This window comes from Triplophysa dalaica, chromosome 13, assembly GCF_015846415.1.
Source record: "Triplophysa dalaica isolate WHDGS20190420 chromosome 13, ASM1584641v1, whole genome shotgun sequence".
Taxonomy (NCBI): domain Eukaryota; kingdom Metazoa; phylum Chordata; class Actinopteri; order Cypriniformes; family Nemacheilidae; genus Triplophysa; species Triplophysa dalaica.
Genome location: NC_079554.1, coordinates 1,274,499 through 1,292,830, shown reverse-complemented (window position 1 = coordinate 1,292,830; position 18,332 = coordinate 1,274,499). Strand labels below are relative to the sequence as shown.

General features: G+C 40.4%; 1 protein-coding gene across 1 annotated transcript in view; it reads left to right on the top strand.

Annotated features, from left to right (window-relative positions):
- Window positions 1-18,132, top strand: part of lrfn2b (leucine rich repeat and fibronectin type III domain containing 2b) — a 59,543-nt gene extending 41,411 nt beyond the window's left edge. The window contains exons 2-4 of the mRNA XM_056765288.1: window positions 4,164-4,248; window positions 10,807-12,203; window positions 14,850-18,132. Of these exons, the coding sequence (XP_056621266.1) occupies window positions 10,828-12,203; window positions 14,850-15,819 (2,346 nt within the window). The 5' untranslated portion in view covers window positions 4,164-4,248; window positions 10,807-10,827 and the 3' untranslated portion in view covers window positions 15,820-18,132. The remainder of the gene's footprint in view (window positions 1-4,163; window positions 4,249-10,806; window positions 12,204-14,849) is intronic.
- Window positions 18,133-18,332: the final 200 nt, after the last annotated feature.

The window sequence follows — 18,332 nt, the reverse complement described above, 5'->3', positions numbered from 1 at the left end:
ATAGTTGTGATTTCTGTGCCTTAGCCACAGTGCTTGGAAATGTCAAAAGGTTGGCCAATCAAACAGGGTTTAGAGAATTCTAGCCAAGCAGAACTTAAACCAATCAAACTGAAGAAGACAGACGTTTAAGCCAATTAAATTGAGGAAGACTGGAAGACAGAAGGTCGGTAGGTGGGCGCTGACAGAAACCAATGAGAATTCAGTTGGATGACTGTGAAGTAGTGAGATATGTGAAGTCAAACATAACAAACGCCAACTGTTCAACAATAAAAACAGTAAAAAGATTTTTGAGATGTGAACTAGTACAGAATTCTTCTGTTTTAAAGTAAAACGTAGGTGGTTTGTCACATAATGTAAGATGTTTAACAAGCATTCGATTTAACATGCCTAAAAACATAACTGACAGCATGCCGTTTATAGCAGCGGTTCTTAATCCTGGTCCTCGCGACCCCCCGCTCTGCATATTTTGTAAAATTTCATATTTTAAATCAGGCGTGTTAAACAGAGAGAGACGCAAAATATGCAGAGCCGGTGGTCACAGGACCAGGATTAAGAATGGCTGGTTTATACCCTTCCAGCCATAAGATAAGACTGTGCAAGTTATATGGTGGACTTAATAAACATTGAAGAATTCAATAGATTGCAGAACTATAATCACAGCTATTGAAATGACTATTCTAAGTAAAATTCCTATTTAATGTACAGTTTTATCATGCTTACTGAAGCTACTTAGTTATTAATCCCAAAGCTTGAATGTTTCCCTCCTCTTCTCGGTTTAAATTCTAAATCCTCACTTTTTAGACTTGTATGATGATTTTGGACTCAATTCACTTGTCTAGGGAATGATTCATTAGTAGGAAGTCAGACAGACTTCAAACAGAGTAAAACTTTAATCTTTGACTCCGGTGTGTTACATGTCATGGTCAGACAGGTGCCATTGACAGGACGTTCAAATACATTACACTGACATGTTTTAGAAGGCTTTTATGTCATTCTGATGTGTTGCTTAGACCCCTTAATACCTCCGATCTAAAATCTTGATATGCAAAACATACTTTGAGTTATAATATGAAAATGTAGGCAGACGACTGTGCTTTACTGTATACCGTCATGGATCTGAAGACATACAGTCATGAGACGCTTGACATCACATCAGTTCAGCAGTCTGGGGTGTTTGTATGGGTGCTGTTCTCCAGGAGAGGTGATGTTGAATCGGATGTGGATTTTAAACACGTGTAACTCTGATGCTGATCTACAGCTGATGTAGGGTGAGGTCAAAGGTCATCAGGAGTCATGCTGCAGTGAACTTGTGTTCATCTAACAGAAGATCAGCAGCAACTCCACCTCCAGGTGTCATTACTCTCATCACATCAATATTTCTGAGATTCTCTTTACATCATGAAATGAAAGAGTTTAGAAACATATCAGTACAAATGAAAATATAGACCACGTTAGAAAACGTGAACAATGCTGATCCAACGCTGGTCCACAATGCAGGAACGGTTGAACAAAATACAACCAACAGAACATTTGTAACTGAACCAGAATGTTAAACGAATATCTTCAAGAGTTAAAAAGACTGAAACAAATTAAATTACGAAGTGGTCTATAGCTTTAATATTTCGCAGTTTTTGTTCTGAAGGGTAATTTGACTCGTAATCAGCTGTCTTTTATATGAAAATATATACAATTTAAAAAGTTTATTGGAAATTAAATGTAGGAATTATACTGGTGAGAATGCACGTGTGTCTCGAGACTGCAGATCTCGTTCACTTAACCTGTGTATGCACAGATTTGTTTATCAACAATTTCACAGATTCACCCAAAACTTCAGCACCAAATAATGTCTTTAAAACGGATGGGAAATATAAGAACCACTTGTTCAGAATGTGCACAATACTCATGAATGCCAAGTTCTGTGGCTTCATGAACATGAAAAAAAAGTGCCAATGTGCACCTACTCAAGTTTTTGTGATGCGTGTAAAACAAATGTAAAAAATGTCTTTAGAATTATTAGTGAATGAAATTGTTCTAAAAGAGACATTTAATTTAGAAATGCATTGAAGTTGAATGTTACAGATATTATAATGGTTAGATTCTCTCATTTTTTACTGATATGACACTAACATTTGCACGATTTTTAAGAAAGAAAGACTTCAGAAGCGTAGAGCTAAATGATATTATCTGTGATACACATGAATAAGTGTGACTCACAATATTCTAATGAAAAAGCTGAGCTGTGCTAAAGAGATGTCCTTTCTCTTCAGCCGGTTATTGAAATCTCTCTCTCTTCTCTCTCTTCTCTCTCTCTCTCTCTCTCTCTCTCTCTCTCTCCTCTCTCTCTCTCTCTTCTCTCTCTCTTCTCTCTCTCTCTCTCTCTCTCTCTCTCTTCTCTCTCTCTCTCTCTTCTCTCTCTTCTCTCTCTCTCTCTCTCTCTCTCTCTTCTCTCTCTTCTCTCTCTCTCTCTCTCTCTCTCTCTCTCTCTCTCTCTCTCTCTCTCTCTCTCTCTCTCTCTCTCTCTCTCTTCTCTCTCTTCTCTCTTCTCTCTCTTCTCTCTCTTCTCTCTCTCTCTCTCTCTCTTCTCTCTCTCTCTCTCTCTCTCTAGCTTGTTCTGAAATCATCTGACAGGTGAGACGGCACTGTTGATCCAGCAAAATTATGCATCAATTATAGACTTTATGGGGGGACGGTTTTATGAGAGGAAAGCCTTCTATTTTTAACGCTTCTGTGTTAGTTGAAGCTTTCAAAGCGATTGAGATTTTCAAGCCATTTCTTGCCACGGCAAATATGCATTAAACTCTTATCGACAATCTATTTCTTGCAGGACACAAACAACAATAACACTCTTGAATAAAATGGAATTTGCATGGAATCCAATGCGTCTAATCCTGTTCACACCTGTGAAAATCTCTATAATCACATTTATTACGAATCAATGAAGCTTGACATTAATCCCATCAGATCTGCCCTCACAGAGAGAGATGTTATTGCTCGGGTGTTTCTCTTCCACAGCTCACAATGTGGATTTGAGTAAATGTTTAAGTTATATTGAGATCTTCAAAGATATGGACTTTCTTCCAGTCTGGATATTGATTGCAGACTTGACAAATCTGAGCTCAGTTTGACACATTGTTGATTCTTCTCAACTCAAATGACAGATGCATTTAAGACATTTATGACTCTGAGACACGTGATTAAGTCCGTTTTTGCTCTCCATGTAATCTCTTTGATGCCTTTGAGAAACTATTGAGACATTAGAGAGATCTCATCTGTAATGTTTGTTTTGTGATCATGAAACACTTTCAAATGCATGTTAAATGTAAGTTTTTTAGCAGCTTTTGAGATTTAACTCAAACTTGTCTCTATGCTCGCATCTCACTATAGCAAACTGGCATTTTCATTTTTTTATTACACTCAGAAAGATTAGATCATATGAAATCTAACCATGCACTTCTGTTTACGGCCCAAACCAATCCTGCACTAAATAATACCACCAATATAAACACACGACTGTGATGTCACTTCCTGCAGCTTACACAAATAAACAGGGATACGGTGATGGAGACCTCGGCACTTAATAGCAGTTTTAAATCCCTGTCAACCAGAGGTTGCGATCGTTTTTACTTCGCATTTTGATGCATTTCTCGTGAAATGGAATTTTGAATGAGAAGAAATAGTGGGCGTGGCTTTCGTCTTTCTCTCCTATTTGATTGGATGTATAATAACAACCGTTGCATTTTGAAATGGAACTGGCAGCAGACTGACAGCTGAAGGGGAGGAGTTAACGATGCTCCGCCCAAGCCGTCTTACATACTTCATTTAGAATGGATAGTCACTATAAGGCAGAAGTGCCTTTTCGGATTTTAACTGAAGATTATGAGGGCACACGAATTTAAAAAGAAGAATGACCCACATTGATCAACTGTATACGAAACGCAGCAATATTTCATGAAAAAATAGGCGTTGTCATATTTTATTTCACTGGGACTTTAATGTCTGAATAATGCGCTTGTTACACAGCTACTTATCAAATAACAGATATGAACGATTGTTTTAAGTGTAAAATATTTTTATAATATGAGAAGAAAGAGCGTGTCACACTCACCATTATAAAACTTTTTTTTTCTTTAATCCTGCTCACATCTGCTCTTGTTTCTCTTCAGGTATGTCATCGATGTTCAGCTGGAATCAGGAGGATTGTGAGACTTGATTAATAGGCTTCACCTATGGCAGAGCAGCAGAATACAGGTAAGAAAAAAGTACAAATGAAACACGAAATAAAAAGTTTGTCAGAGATGTTCTCTCAGAGCCGATGCTCGGGCAACACCTCAGGTGTGGTGAGCTTGCATGTGCAAACACACACCTGAAAGACACACACCTGTTCCATCACGCCAACGCTTCTTCACGCTCAACCTCAGCAGACGGTGAACGAGAACAACGGAAATGATCTCTTGAGAAGAAAGCAGAACGGGAACAAAGCGCTTTCATTTGAAAGTTCAATTTAAAGAGCGTGTCACAGAGGAATCACGTGTCCTCCATCATAATAATAAAACAAGGACACGCAAGTGCTCACCTTCTAAATGTCACGCATCCTTTCTGAAGCACACACACTCATCTTCCTGAAGAAGAGAAATCTGGGCTGGTGATGATGCTGATGACACAGCATGCGCAGGTCACCTGTTTCCTCATCGGCCAATGAGATTGCTGTAGATGTACACGTGCTTATTAGATCATTCAAAGCCCATTCAATATGTAAATGTTGTTTCAAAGCTGTTTCACTTTGGTTTCTATTCACCATCCATCTTTCGTGACAGCGTCTTCCATGAAAGTCAAAGACGATTGTTCTTCACAAATATTCAGTTTCCATGTGTTTTCCTAAGAAGAAAGAACAACATAAAAGTGAATAAATGATGACAGACTTTATCCAGAGGTCACAGGTGCGCATTTGATCTTGTGCTGTCTAGAGAAAACATTGCAGAGATCTGATTCGTGATTATGCGTTTGATGATTTTGTGTGTTTATTCTGTATGAGAGTTCGCACTTGAAAATGTCAGCGTGAGACGGTGAGAGATTCCAGTTAAATCTTCATCTCAGTCTGCGTCACTCGCAGACAGAATCTTTCTTAAAACTTCATTAGCGATGTGTCATCTCCGCAGATCACTTTATGTTCGCTTGTTTGACTCCGCCGCTTCGCCTTCTTTGGCTTAGAGAATGCGAGAGAGGCACAAATCCTCTGGAAAATTTCATCAGCAGGATGTCGAGTTGATCCGCCCTGTATTAAAGCTCCATGTCGCTTCCTTTTAAGAGAAATTGGCAATTGATTCCGCCGTAAAGAATAAAAGGTGAACGTTTGACGTTGAACAAAGAGATTGATGTGGATTAGTATCTGAATTGTGTGTTTGTTTTTTATTGAGGATTCAGATCGACCGGCTGCTCACTGCACGAAATCCTTTTCTTAATCATTTCAAGTAAAACAGCGCATCCATTAATCAAAATCAATTTTCGACAATTTGCCTAACTATCTCCATCTCTGTTTACAGAGTAAAAGTCCGGTTTAATTCATTTGCTCATTCTTATGTTGGTTCAAGTCAAACAGTGATAACAACTATTTAAACATTGCAAATATTCCATAAAAGAATATTCAAGAATTGTCAGTATTTATTTCTGGTGATTTTAATAACCAATAATACTTTTATTATATAAATACAAAAAAAATTATTAATTAAAAGGACTGATCACATCTGTTGGCTGAAATCTGAATTTTTAATAAGCCACATTAAAGTGTTAGTTCACACAAAAAATCATCATTCAATCACCCTCTTGTCATTTCAAACCTGTGCGACTTTCTTTCTTCTGCAGAACATAAAATAAGATATTTTAAAGAATGTCGGTGAGTGAACAGCGCTGGCTCTCTATCGCCATCTCTGTTTACAGCGTAAAAGGTTCATTTATCTGCTTATCTTAATGTGTAATCTTATTAAAGTCCAGGAGCAAAAGTGATGAAAGAGTGTCAAGAAGTGATCAATTCTATTACGTTCTGTTCATGGTTTCATAGTATCAGTGCTGTAGAAGTCATAGTAAAAGTGGTGACCGTTTCTTGAGGTTATTATATGCTTTATGTCTCCTGAATGAAAGCTGTAACTCTTGATCTGTAGGGTTCACCAAGTTAAACTCCATTAACCTTTACTCACTCGCTCAGTCACAGAGGTCAAGCCGGTTTATTACGGGGTCACAGGCGACAGTAGAGCATCAAATACTCCAGTTCACATTTCTAATATGGGATTATATGTCTAAACCTTTTTAATTCATATACAGTGCATATAATTCCTCCGTTTTTTTCTGGATATCTGAGGACTGATAAGAGTATTAACATTACTGCGGTTGTCTCAGAGTACCAGTGACATTAACTGTTCTTGTGTCCGTATGACTGGGTTTAAACGAATGTTTCAGGTCATGTACATCTGAATGTTAACAGACAGTTTATATAGTGTGAAAATTAAAATAAAAATGTTTTCACCATTTAAAAAACAAATGGACCATACTTTTAAATTATTCTTTCGGAGAATCTCTCTTTAGTGGTATCAGCAGTTTGTGAAAGTCATATTTTAAAATAATTTGGTAAAAATCAACTATATAAATAAATCCTCGCCTACAAAGTTAACAAGTCACTCCGGCCCTGATTTCACGAATCTTTCTATAATATAAGTGAAACACGGGGATGGGATGGAGTCCAAGGAGTGAATTTCAAGGGGGGACGGAGTCCCACCTCAAAGTGTAAAGGATCTTCATCTTTTATTAAAAAAATAACCTATAAACACTATGCACATTTCATACATACTTATGTGCCATTTTCTGTGGTTTAAAAATATCAAAAATGTCCCCAACTGGAGTCCACTCGGTGTATCTCATCCGCATCCAGCATAACAACACATTTCTATAGTCTTCACTGGATATTTAATAGACCAAATTCATTTAGACTTCGACGGAGATGCTTTGATTTATTAAGAAGGACGTACTTTTAAGCCACAACCTTAATTCAAGCGAGAGAAGTGGGTCCTGTCTCGTCCTGTCTGAATTCATCGCCGGAATTCATATTTCTGATCGGTCAATCACAACTCAACATTTTCTCCTCTTGTATGATTTTATATTTTACTGGGCCATTTCACACATAATACATCTGGACAGCATGACACACATCAGTAAAATATGAGAAACCACGTCCGTCTCTATTCAAATCTCTCGCCTTCCTGACAGTCATTTTCTGCATTTGTTTACATTGGCTGATGTGAAATGATGTCTTTAAAGCAGTTTTTGCCAGGAGGTTGTGAGGTTACAAAATAGCCGAATGACTGAAAAGGATGACCTTTAACATACATAAACAGACAGACTGAATTTCAGCTCTCTTATAGCTTAGTTCTAGAAAAACTGGTTGTTTGTAAAGTCTTGAATTCAGGAAACCAATTTACTGAGCCGCGATGACAGACTTTAGTGAAAGGAAAGCACTTATCACAGAGAAAAATGGATTTTCATTTATTTCCTTGAATAAGTCAGTGGTGGAGTTTGTCATCACTGTTAATAAATAAGATCAGTGTTCATAATGTGCAGGTGCTTTTATGATATGATACGATATGATGGTACAGCTGTATTAAAGGATTCTCTTGTGACGTTAATGTGTTAAACTGAGTTTATTTCCAGCAGATCTCTGCTGTCGCAGCTTAAACATCATGACACTGATGATAGAAAAGAAGCTGTTTCACACATTGTATGCAATCATGGTCCTGTCGACTCTGATGTGTAGTCCCAGGATCCTTTGCTTCTGTGCACGTGTGAATCATCTTCACAGATGTTTAGAGATTTGATTTTCTTGATTGTGTCTTGGCAGAGAGGGCAGGAGAACATCAACTCTACAGATGAAATAGCTGCATTTTTTCTGTCTCTGTATCTTTTAATGGATTTGTTTGAATTTTAATGGAGGGAGAGACGGGAATAAGAGAGCAACGATCTCAGCATATGTATTGACATCTCCAAGAGTAAACACATTTAGATGTCCAGAATGAAGTAGATTGATATAGATGGTGGGAAGGTGAACGTATTCTGAGTCATGCACCATATTTGAGTGCAGAGGCTCTTTTTACGTGAAATCTAAATCTTAACTGTCTAGAGTGGAATTTGATTGGTTTTTGTATAAATGTAAGAATAAAGGTTTCTTTTTTATCATTGTTTATGCTCAATGGCAAACTCTTCCTGTTCTCTGATCTTATTGCGAAAGCCTTTACACATGAAGATGTTGGGGGCCATCACCATGGCAACATATTTCAGCCTCATCTTATTCTTGTCCTTAAAGTGGCCCTAACTCAGACAATTTCTGCATGTCTCATGTTGATCTTGAGTACTTACAGAGTAGTAAAGCACCCTTCAAATATCAGTAAAGTCTTTAGACTGATCACATTTATAAAAGACAGATATAGCTGGACGATTATTTCTGAAAACCTACGACTCCTGCGGGGGGGATGGGATGAAACTAAAGTACGTGTACACCCATTGCCAACAAAAAACAGTCATCAGTTTCTCTCACCGCGTGCAGTTCAGTATAAATGTGAAGTGAGTGTGTATTTGAAGTGAAGTATGAATGTAAAGTGAGTGTGAATGTGATGTGAAGTATGAATGTGAAGTTAGTGTGAATGTGATGTGAAGTATGAATGTGAAGTGAGTGTGCATGTGATGTGAAGTATGAATGCGAAGTGAGGTATGAATGTGAAGTGAGGGTGCTTCTCAATATCCCTCCTCGTCTCCTCGCTCCTCTATCATCCATATTATGACCCGGAAACAGATCGAGCTCAGCCATATTGAAGGACATCTCAATTCTCTAATTGCACCGGGGGGATTCGAGGATCGAGGAGGGAGGAGGCTTCCTGAGGAGCCATAAACGAGGATACACAGGTGTATCCTATGCGGAAGTTTTTATTGCCTAACGCACGTATACATTCTCCTCCCACTTCACATCTGCTCCAAGTGCTAACCATGGCAGAACATTCAAACACACATAAATGTGATGTTCATAAATGTCTTTTTTGACAGTGCCTTTGATTTCTTTCAGCACATTTTAATTATTTTTATTATAATCATTATCATTATTGTTTACATGTACAAAACACAATGTATGTGAAATCACAACAATAATTCATTCATAATAACTGGTAAAAAAAATAAGAACAAATGTGGTATTTTGTGGAGGTTGAAACGGCTACAATATAAATAATTATATCTTATGTTCAAGAATCCCGATGTTCAAGCTAAATCCAGCGGTGTAGAGTCATCATTAGTTGACGACGCGTTGAAGTGACGCTAAAGAGCGAGGATATATCATTTCACTTGCTTCGATTCCTCTGTCCTTGCGTCTTTTCCTTGCTTCCTTCTCTTGCATCTTGAAAAGGTGGAGCTAAGACACGAGGAAAGGAAGCGAGGAAAGGAAATGAGGACACACAAATAAGAAATGAGAAGCACCCTGAGTGTGCATGTGAAGTGAAGTATGAATGTGAATTGAGTGAGCATGTGAAGTGAGTGTGCATGTGAAGTGAAGTGAAGTATGAATGTGAAGTTAGTGTTCATGTGAAGTGAAGTATGAATGTGAAGTGAGTGTGCATGTGAAGTGAGTGTGCATGCGAAGTGAGTGTGCATGCGAAGTGAAGTATGAATGTGAAGTGAGTGTGCATGTGAAGTGAAGTATGAATGAAGTGAGTGTGCATGCGAAGTGAAGTATGAATGTGAAGTGAGTGTGCATGTGAAGTGAAGTATGAATGTGAAGTGAGTGTGCATGTGAAGTAAGATCTAAATGTGCGGTTACTCACATTATGAGAAAAAGAATAAAAGAGAATTAGGTGTGCATGTGAACTGAATGTATATTGAATGTGAATGTAAAGTTAAGTATCAAAAGTGACAAGTGTATGAATAATAAGTGAGAGTGACGTATATATGTGAAGTGTGAATGTGGCGTGTAAATTTGAATGTGGAGCAAGTGTTAATATGAAGTAATGTGTATGTGAATGAGATGAGAATCAATGTGTAATAATGGCTGGAGATTGGAATTGTAATGTTTATAATGTACTGGATTGGAATGGCGTAAAATTAGATTTAAATTAGATTGATGTGTGCAGAAGTATAAACCAGTCATCCAAATATAAATGTGTCAAAATATTACATTCTACTGTAACAGTAGCATTATATAATGGGATGCATTTATTTGTACAGACACTTTCAGGTTTCACACATCCTTTATCTGTGGCACATCGAAGCTTCCATATAACAACATTCACACTGTACTTTGTGTGAGAGCAGCTCTAATTTTGCCGCACATTACACGCTTTTTCAGCCGAACATAACTTGAAAATGCACTGGAATATGTAATGGAGCAACTTTAAATAATCAAGTAAGCTACTCAGTCACCCATTGGTCCAGAAAAACATTGAAATCAAACAACAAATTGAGATTAAATAATTACTTAATATAATAGTTTTCATCATAAGATATTGATCTAAAGACACTGGCCTTTTTCTTTTTTTATACAGTATATATATATTTTTAGGGATTTTTACTATAGAGCAGACTGGAAAGCACTGGGCAGAGATAGTTTCGGTCATGGACTCAAACTCGGGTCGCCGTGAGCACATTGACGCTGTACGTCTGGATGCTAACCACAGGGCTATTGGCGTCGAAGGCTTTTTCATGTTTAAAATAAAAAATGATATTCATATTCACTTTATACCAAGAATCTCAAAACTGATTATTTGTTGTTTATTTGTCTTTCAGGTCCTTTCGTGTGAATCTACCATGGACCACATGCTCTATCAGCTGCTGGTCCTGGGTATGGCTGCAATGATGACCCATGCATGCCCCAAATACTGCACGTGCCAGAACTTATCCGAGTCCCTGGGGACCCTGTGTCCAGCTAAAGGCTTGCTCTTCGTACCGTCTAATATAGATCGCAGCACCGTGGAGCTCCGCTTAGGGGGAAACTACATCCTCCGGATAACGCAGCAAGACTTTGCCAACATGACGGATTTGGTGGACCTTACGCTCTCCCGCAACACAATAAGCCACATCCAGCCATTCTCCTTTGGCGACCTGGAGACCCTCCGTTCTCTCCACATGGATAATAACCGGTTAGTAGAGTTGGGTCCAGATGACCTGCGAGGGCTGGTCAGCCTTCAGCACCTCATCCTCAACAATAACCAACTGGGTCGCATCTCTGAGAGGGCGTTTGAAGACCTCACGGCATCTCTCGAAGATCTGGACTTGTCCTACAACAATCTTAACTCCTTGCCCTGGCATTCGGTTCGACAGATGGTCAACCTGCACCAGCTAAGCTTGGACCACAATTTGTTGGATTACATCCCTGAGGGCACGTTTGTGGATTTGGAGAGGCTGGCCCGCTTGGACCTCACCTCTAACCGGCTTCAGAAACTTCCTCCAGATCCCATCTTTGCCAGGGCACAGGATTCCGAAGGTATGACCACACCGTTCGCTCCTCAACTTTCACTAAGCGTCGGAGGGAATCCGCTTCACTGCAATTGTGAACTGCTTTGGTTTCGGCGACTGGAGCGAGAGGATGACTTGGAAACCTGTGCCTCTCCTCCGGGTCTGAAGGGACGCTACTTCTGGAGCATTCGGGAGGACGAGTTTTTGTGTGAGCAGCCATTGATAACTCAACACACCCACAGGATGCTGATTCTGGAGGGGCAGACCGCCAGTCTACGGTGTGAAGCCATTGGAGATCCCACCCCGATGATACATTGGGTCGCACCCGATGATCGATTACTCAGCAACTCTTCCCGCACTGTAGTGCACCGCAATGGCACCCTAGAGATCCTGATTACCACATCGAAGGACTACGGGACCTTCACCTGCATTGCCGCCAACCTTGCCGGAGAATCCTCTGCTTCGGTGGAGTTGTCCATTATTCAGCTACCCCACATAACCAATGGTACAGGACAAGCCACACAACCCAAGTCCCGCCTGTCAGACATTACGGGCACCTCCAGGACCGGTAAAGGCACCCCAAAGAGCCAACCAGAGAAGACAGTGTCCGTGTCTGAGGTGACCGCAGTCTCTGCTTTGGTCACGTGGACAGTCAACAAGGCGGCTCCCAAAGTAAAAATGTACCAGCTACAGTACAACTGCTCAGATGATGAGGTCCTCATCTACAGGTACAAAACAGTGACGTTTCCTTAGAGTATTTACGTTTAAACGACCGTCTTTCATTTAATACAAGAATACTGATCTAGTTTTACACTTCACACTCGATTGAGTTTGATTTCACAGACAGCTTGGATGGTTGCTTAGGTGAACCAGCAAACTGCATGAGGTATCATTCGTCTGAACCAGAGGGTGCCACTAGGGGTGGGCTAAGGGGGCTGAAGCCCCAAATGCTTTCAGTAAAGCCCTGATTGTTTTTATGTACATGCCTATACAAATCCCCTAATGGCACTTCACATTTCGCATCTTTTGCGTGCACAAGTTCGTTATTTTAAATAGAGTGAGGCGATCACGGTCTTCACAGCGAGCAAGGCTCATGGCTGCTTAGCAACAACAGATGCAACAAGAGCTTTCATAAGTGCTAGTGGTGTTCTGTGCATGTAAAGTTTTGGTGGTGAATGCACAATAACAAACATGTCAATACCATATAATGGTATTCATATAATGGTAAAGTGTTCATTCTTGCCCTCCCGGTGGCGATGGAAGGGATAGCATGGGTATTTGATACAGGAAACTGTCAGGATTGTGTAAGGCAGAACCCAAATGCAGGCAGGTGGAGGTAACAAAAATAGTTTCATTAAATAAAAGCAAATCAAAACCCACTATGGGGCAAAACAGAGACTCGTACTCACAAAACAGAAAATAAATAATAAGTCCACACAAAATCCAGAGACGGGATTCTCGGGCAGGAAACACATCCAAAACGGAAAACTGGAAAAAGGTAAATCCACAAAAGGGTAAATCCACAAGACCTCAGGAAGGTTAACACGGGGCAAGACTCGAAAAGACAATACTAGAACTTGATGCAATGAAACACAAACGTAACACAAACACAGTAACATTTACAATGAACCCGCGAGGTGTGAGGGGAAAACAGAGGGACTAAATAGGGACCAGATAACGAGGGGAGATTACACAGCAAAGGAGACGGGCAGGTGACAATACTAAACATTAGTGGAAGACAGGTGACGCATATGAAACACTAACAGAGAAACAAGGGGGCGGAGCTACACGGAAGACAGGATACGCGGCGAATAATCAAAACATACCGCCACGTGTCTCCACATATAACAAAACACAAACAAGACATGGTACTTTCAAGGTCCCGTCCACAAAGAATGCAAACTCGAAACATGAATGACGGAACCCTGACAGGAAACATATGGGACAGATATGTAGATATTTTTATTACATAAAAAGTGATATTTTGATAAATAAATGCAGTTTACTTGCATCTGAAGAATTGTCTTCAGTGAATACTGCTGGATGATTTGTTTTGTTGTTTACATAACATGTTGAGTTTGTCTGAATTGTAGTTGTCTGCAGGGATTTGTCCTTCATCCTTCACTGTCATCATGATTGATATGTAGACAAACAACATGGTGTCCTCTGTGACTCTCTCTCTCTCCTGATTACTTTTCACTTTATCTCTACTGTATTCCCACACTCAGGGATTCTGAGGTTTTACGGGTGGATAGTATGTCAATCTGCTCACTGATGAAGTAATAGTATATTACAGCAGATGAAACAATGTAGTGTGAGGCCGAGAAACCCAACTGGGAGAAAATCCAATTACTTCTCCCATTTAAGCCATTCATCCATTCATATCAGCAAAAAAGCTGTACTGCTTAGTTCATGGCCTGTAATCTGCTTGCTTCCTGATACCCACACATTCTGCTGGTTTGAGAAAAGACTTGCAGGAATTGGGCGGTTTCCTCCTAATGTTTGAATGAGCTGCTGTGAGGAAACTACATAAACAAGCTCTCACGGTAGCCGACATAAGCAAACAAGATTTATAATCCTCATGCTTTCAAGCCACCGTCAGAGCAAATGAGGGCAAGTGTGAAAATGTGTGCCAGACCATTCCCAAACTCCTTTTAACAGATTTCAGCAAAACTCTGGCCGTGAGTCACAAAATATTCATGTATTGCCTTGCAGAGAATTTAATCAAATTTAAGATATATACATTTGTTTCTCTCTCTCTCTCTTCTGCACAATCAATATGTTGATGTATTTCTGAATACATACAAGTGTCTGGGATATCAGATGCCATCTGCTGGTGGAAACAGCACAGATGGGTTGAAGAAAAAGCAAATCACGGTTGGCTGTTTGTTCTGGAAGGAATTTTTTGTTAAAATGGAGAATTGAAGTAAGCTTCAGTGAGGAGAATAAGACATTATTTGTTTGTGCTTTGACTGCAGTTATTCTGGATAAGCACAAATAGCTTTATATAACCGTCATCTAGAAAGCTTACTGCATAAAATATTTTATTTTCAGGTTTTAAAGCATCTTTCCATGCTGCCTGTCTGTGTGAATGAACAAGAATAATAGGATGTATTTGTTTTGCACTTGGTATATATGAAAGAAGCTCTAAGTGCTTCAAACAGTAAATGAAAGCGTAAGAACAAACATTATGATACAACGTCAGTATGATTAATACTCAGACTAAAACTTTTAAATAGAATCTCAAACACAAAACAAACTTCTCACACAAAATCAATACACTCATGAGCAGCTTTATAAAAAAATGACTCGACTCATCACTCTTCTCAATTTAATGTATCACCTGAAAACTCATTCTGTGTCTGTGTTCCCAGGATGATTCCCGCCTCCAGTAAGGCCTTCCACGTCACCAATCTAGTGTCTGGGACCCGCTACGACCTGTGTGTGCTGGCGGTGTGGGACGACACGGCGACCACTCTCACTGCCACTAATGTGGTGGGCTGCGCAGAGTTCTACACCAGAGACGAGTACCCTCAGTGTCAGGCTCTACACGGCCAGCTGCTGGGCGGCACCATGATCCTGGTGGTGGGGGGAGTGATCGTGGCCACGTTACTTGTGTTTATCGTCATCCTCATGGTGCGCTTTAAAGCAGGGGCCGGCGATGAGCACCTCGCCACCAAACTGAGCGACGTCGGTGAAACATACTCGCAAAGCAACGGAGGGAGGCTGGGACAGAACGGGGTGCCTCTGCCAGTACCCAAAGCCAAGGCTAAAGCGAGCGCGCGGGACAAAGCGGTGGAATTCAGGTGCGGCTCGCTTCAGAGTAGCTTGTCCTCGACCTCGTCCTCCTCATCCTCAGGTTCGGCGGACGCCACGTCCTACAGCCCCAACAGAGCTCTCGCCAACATCTGGAGGTCGGCACCTCCTAAGCCCCGTGGGAACATAGACCAGCTTCTGGGGGCCTTTACTTCTCTGGAGCTCCGCGGCCCGACCAAGGAGCCGGCTCCATCTGGAAGCTCTGACCCCGGGGCCGGCGCTTCCGCTGCAGCGCCCCCTACTGACAAGGAGCCTCTGTTGGGCCGGACGCTGGATTCGCGGCTCAGCCGGTTGCTCATGTTGCCGCTGGACTCTAAACCCAAGAGGAGCCACTCGTTCGACATGAGCGACTTCACAGTGTCCACAGCGCAGCGCCTGTGCTCGTATCCGCGCAGGGTGAGCAGCATCTGGACTAAACGCAGTCTGTCTGTGAACGGGATGTTACTGCAGTGTGATGAGGAGGGAGAGGCCGGAGGGAGTAAAGGCACCACAGAGAGCTCTGAGTGGGTTATGGAGAGTACTGTTTAGGCGAAGTCCACAATGCAGCTAAATAAATTTGCCAGTGACAACCATATTTACATGAAACCACACAGTGAGTCCTAATGCCGCGTTCAGACTGCACAATCATTTGTTTGTTGGATAGTTGAGGCTTGTCCACACGGGACGATAACCACGCATGCTTATCACCTACGTTTAACGCCTCGTGACTAAACAAAGGGAGCCAATGTGAGTGTGTACACAGACGCGCAAAATAATTTTTTGGTTTGACACACCACGTTAAAAACGGGCCTGTTCACGTGCCTAGAGCTGCTGAAGTACGACTTGGTGGCGCTCAAGCACAAATATTTCTTCCCGAGCACACATTGATACCAACGACATAGAGTAAGTAAGTAGACGAAAGGTGCAAGATTAATTTTCTTCTGTGTGACAAGCGATTGTCGGAAGCATAAAGTTGCGCAGCGCCACCTTGTGTACAGGGGTATTTCTGTTATTCATCAAGCTCCATCTACGTCAGGGAGTGATATTGCACGTTCATTTGGCTCACTGCCAGTAAAAATCGCTTGGGAATGAACGTCGAAACACGATTATCGTCCCGGTGTGGACAAGCCTTTACTGTGTCAGATTTTGACTCTTTTATTCCAGTAGTGTCATTTCTAGTAGCCCCTTGAAGAAACATTGTACAGGCGAGAGAATTGTTAATAAAGCGTCATGATCTTTTTCCTCGATTGCTTAATTCCTCCAATACCATCATCTCGCTTTCGTTTCGACATGTTTGAAAGCTACGTGAACAAGAGCTTGTGTGCTCACTGATCAACATCTCAGAACAACAAGTGGAGAATCAACAAATGAAACATGCAAGTCTTTCTGTTCACTGTGAAATTCTTGTTGAATCAGTCTTGTGTCCCGACCGCCGTTGTTGATCACAAATCATCACGACACACAACGTTACAACCAGATTGTGCCAAAATCAGGGGATATTGTGTATTCTGAACCCAGCATAAAGCAAACAAAACAACTAGATATGCACCAATATATCGGCCAATGATCGGTATCGGCCGATTGAATCATTTTTTCACACAATCTTTTGACTGTTTAAAAACAGCCGATAATCAGAGTCAATATATCCTGTCAATCAAAAGAGGACAGGAAAATCCAATGAATTTGTGCTCTGTACAAAGAAAATGTTAAAAACATCACCAGTATTATCATTCTATGAACTAATAACATTCAGAAAGTTGAGAAAGATTCATCTCATCTTCAGAATCAATTTTGGCATCGGTGCATCTCTAGAAACAACACATCGCTGCTGTCCTTCTGAAACCTGTTATCTCCGCATTGCATGATTTTTTTTTTCCACAAATCATCATTATTATTATGTTTGTCGTGGGTTTTACAAACATCTAGCATATAAAACGAATGTAAGTTTTAAAAAGTACACTGTTTTTCAATTTGCTAAAAAACACATCTCTGAGTTTCAGAAAGACAGCGACAATATGTTACACAAGCATATTACATACATAACAATGAGTTCTGAATCTCTCCATCATAGTTTCTGCTTCTCAATGCCAGTTAACTCACTCGTGTTAATAATTCTGTTCACACAGAGAAGTGGCGAAGTGGTGCTGGGGATCATTTTGTCTCTGATCCAACATTAGATGAGAGATATTTACTACAAGAAATAAGCTGGTAGTGTGTGTGTGGTCATCGAATTCAGCCTGCATGATTCTTCTTAAAGTCTCTGGAGTCTCACGTTTATTTTTTGCCTTGCCATATTCAGAACAGATATCTAGTCCGCATCAGTCACAAGCTGTGGCCGATTGTTGTGAGAGTGTGTGTGCATGTGTGTGTCGTTTAATGTCTGAAACACGACCGGACGAGTTTTAATGAATGGGAAAGAAACTCCTGCGGTTTTTCACGGCTGCTCTGAGGATCAAAGAACATAAACAGGAAATGTTTTTTTTCCATTGACCATACCAACGGTCTCCCCAAAGAACAACATAAATAAACATTGAATATCTCTGATCTTCTTGTGCGCCGATTTATATGTGAAATGAATTTAAAGCGTTTTATATTTTGTATCTTGTTGGTCAAACACTTTTAATGTCAAACTTCTTTCCAGTACTTTCTCTCCACCTCTCTCTCTCTCACCTGCTTTTACGAACTGGTTTTCTCCTTGAGAAATTCTCTGTATATTTCAATGAATCTTCAAATATTTGAAGTGGGTTGTGATGTTCTTGTATATTCCTGTATTTACAAAGAAAGACGCATTATTAATGAAAATGGGCTGATGTGTGAAAAACGTCTGTTGTCATTTGGATTCAATTAACAATGAAAATGTAACCTTTTAAATTGTTTGTGTGTTTTTGTGACATCACTGATCCGCTTCACATCACATACACACTGCGCTTACAAACGTTTGTCACTCATCAAAACACCTTTATTTATTTAACACATATGCGATTGTTTCATAGCAGAAGACGTAAAATCGACAAAATATCCCATTTTTTGTGATCTGTCATAATAAGTAAAAAAATATCATT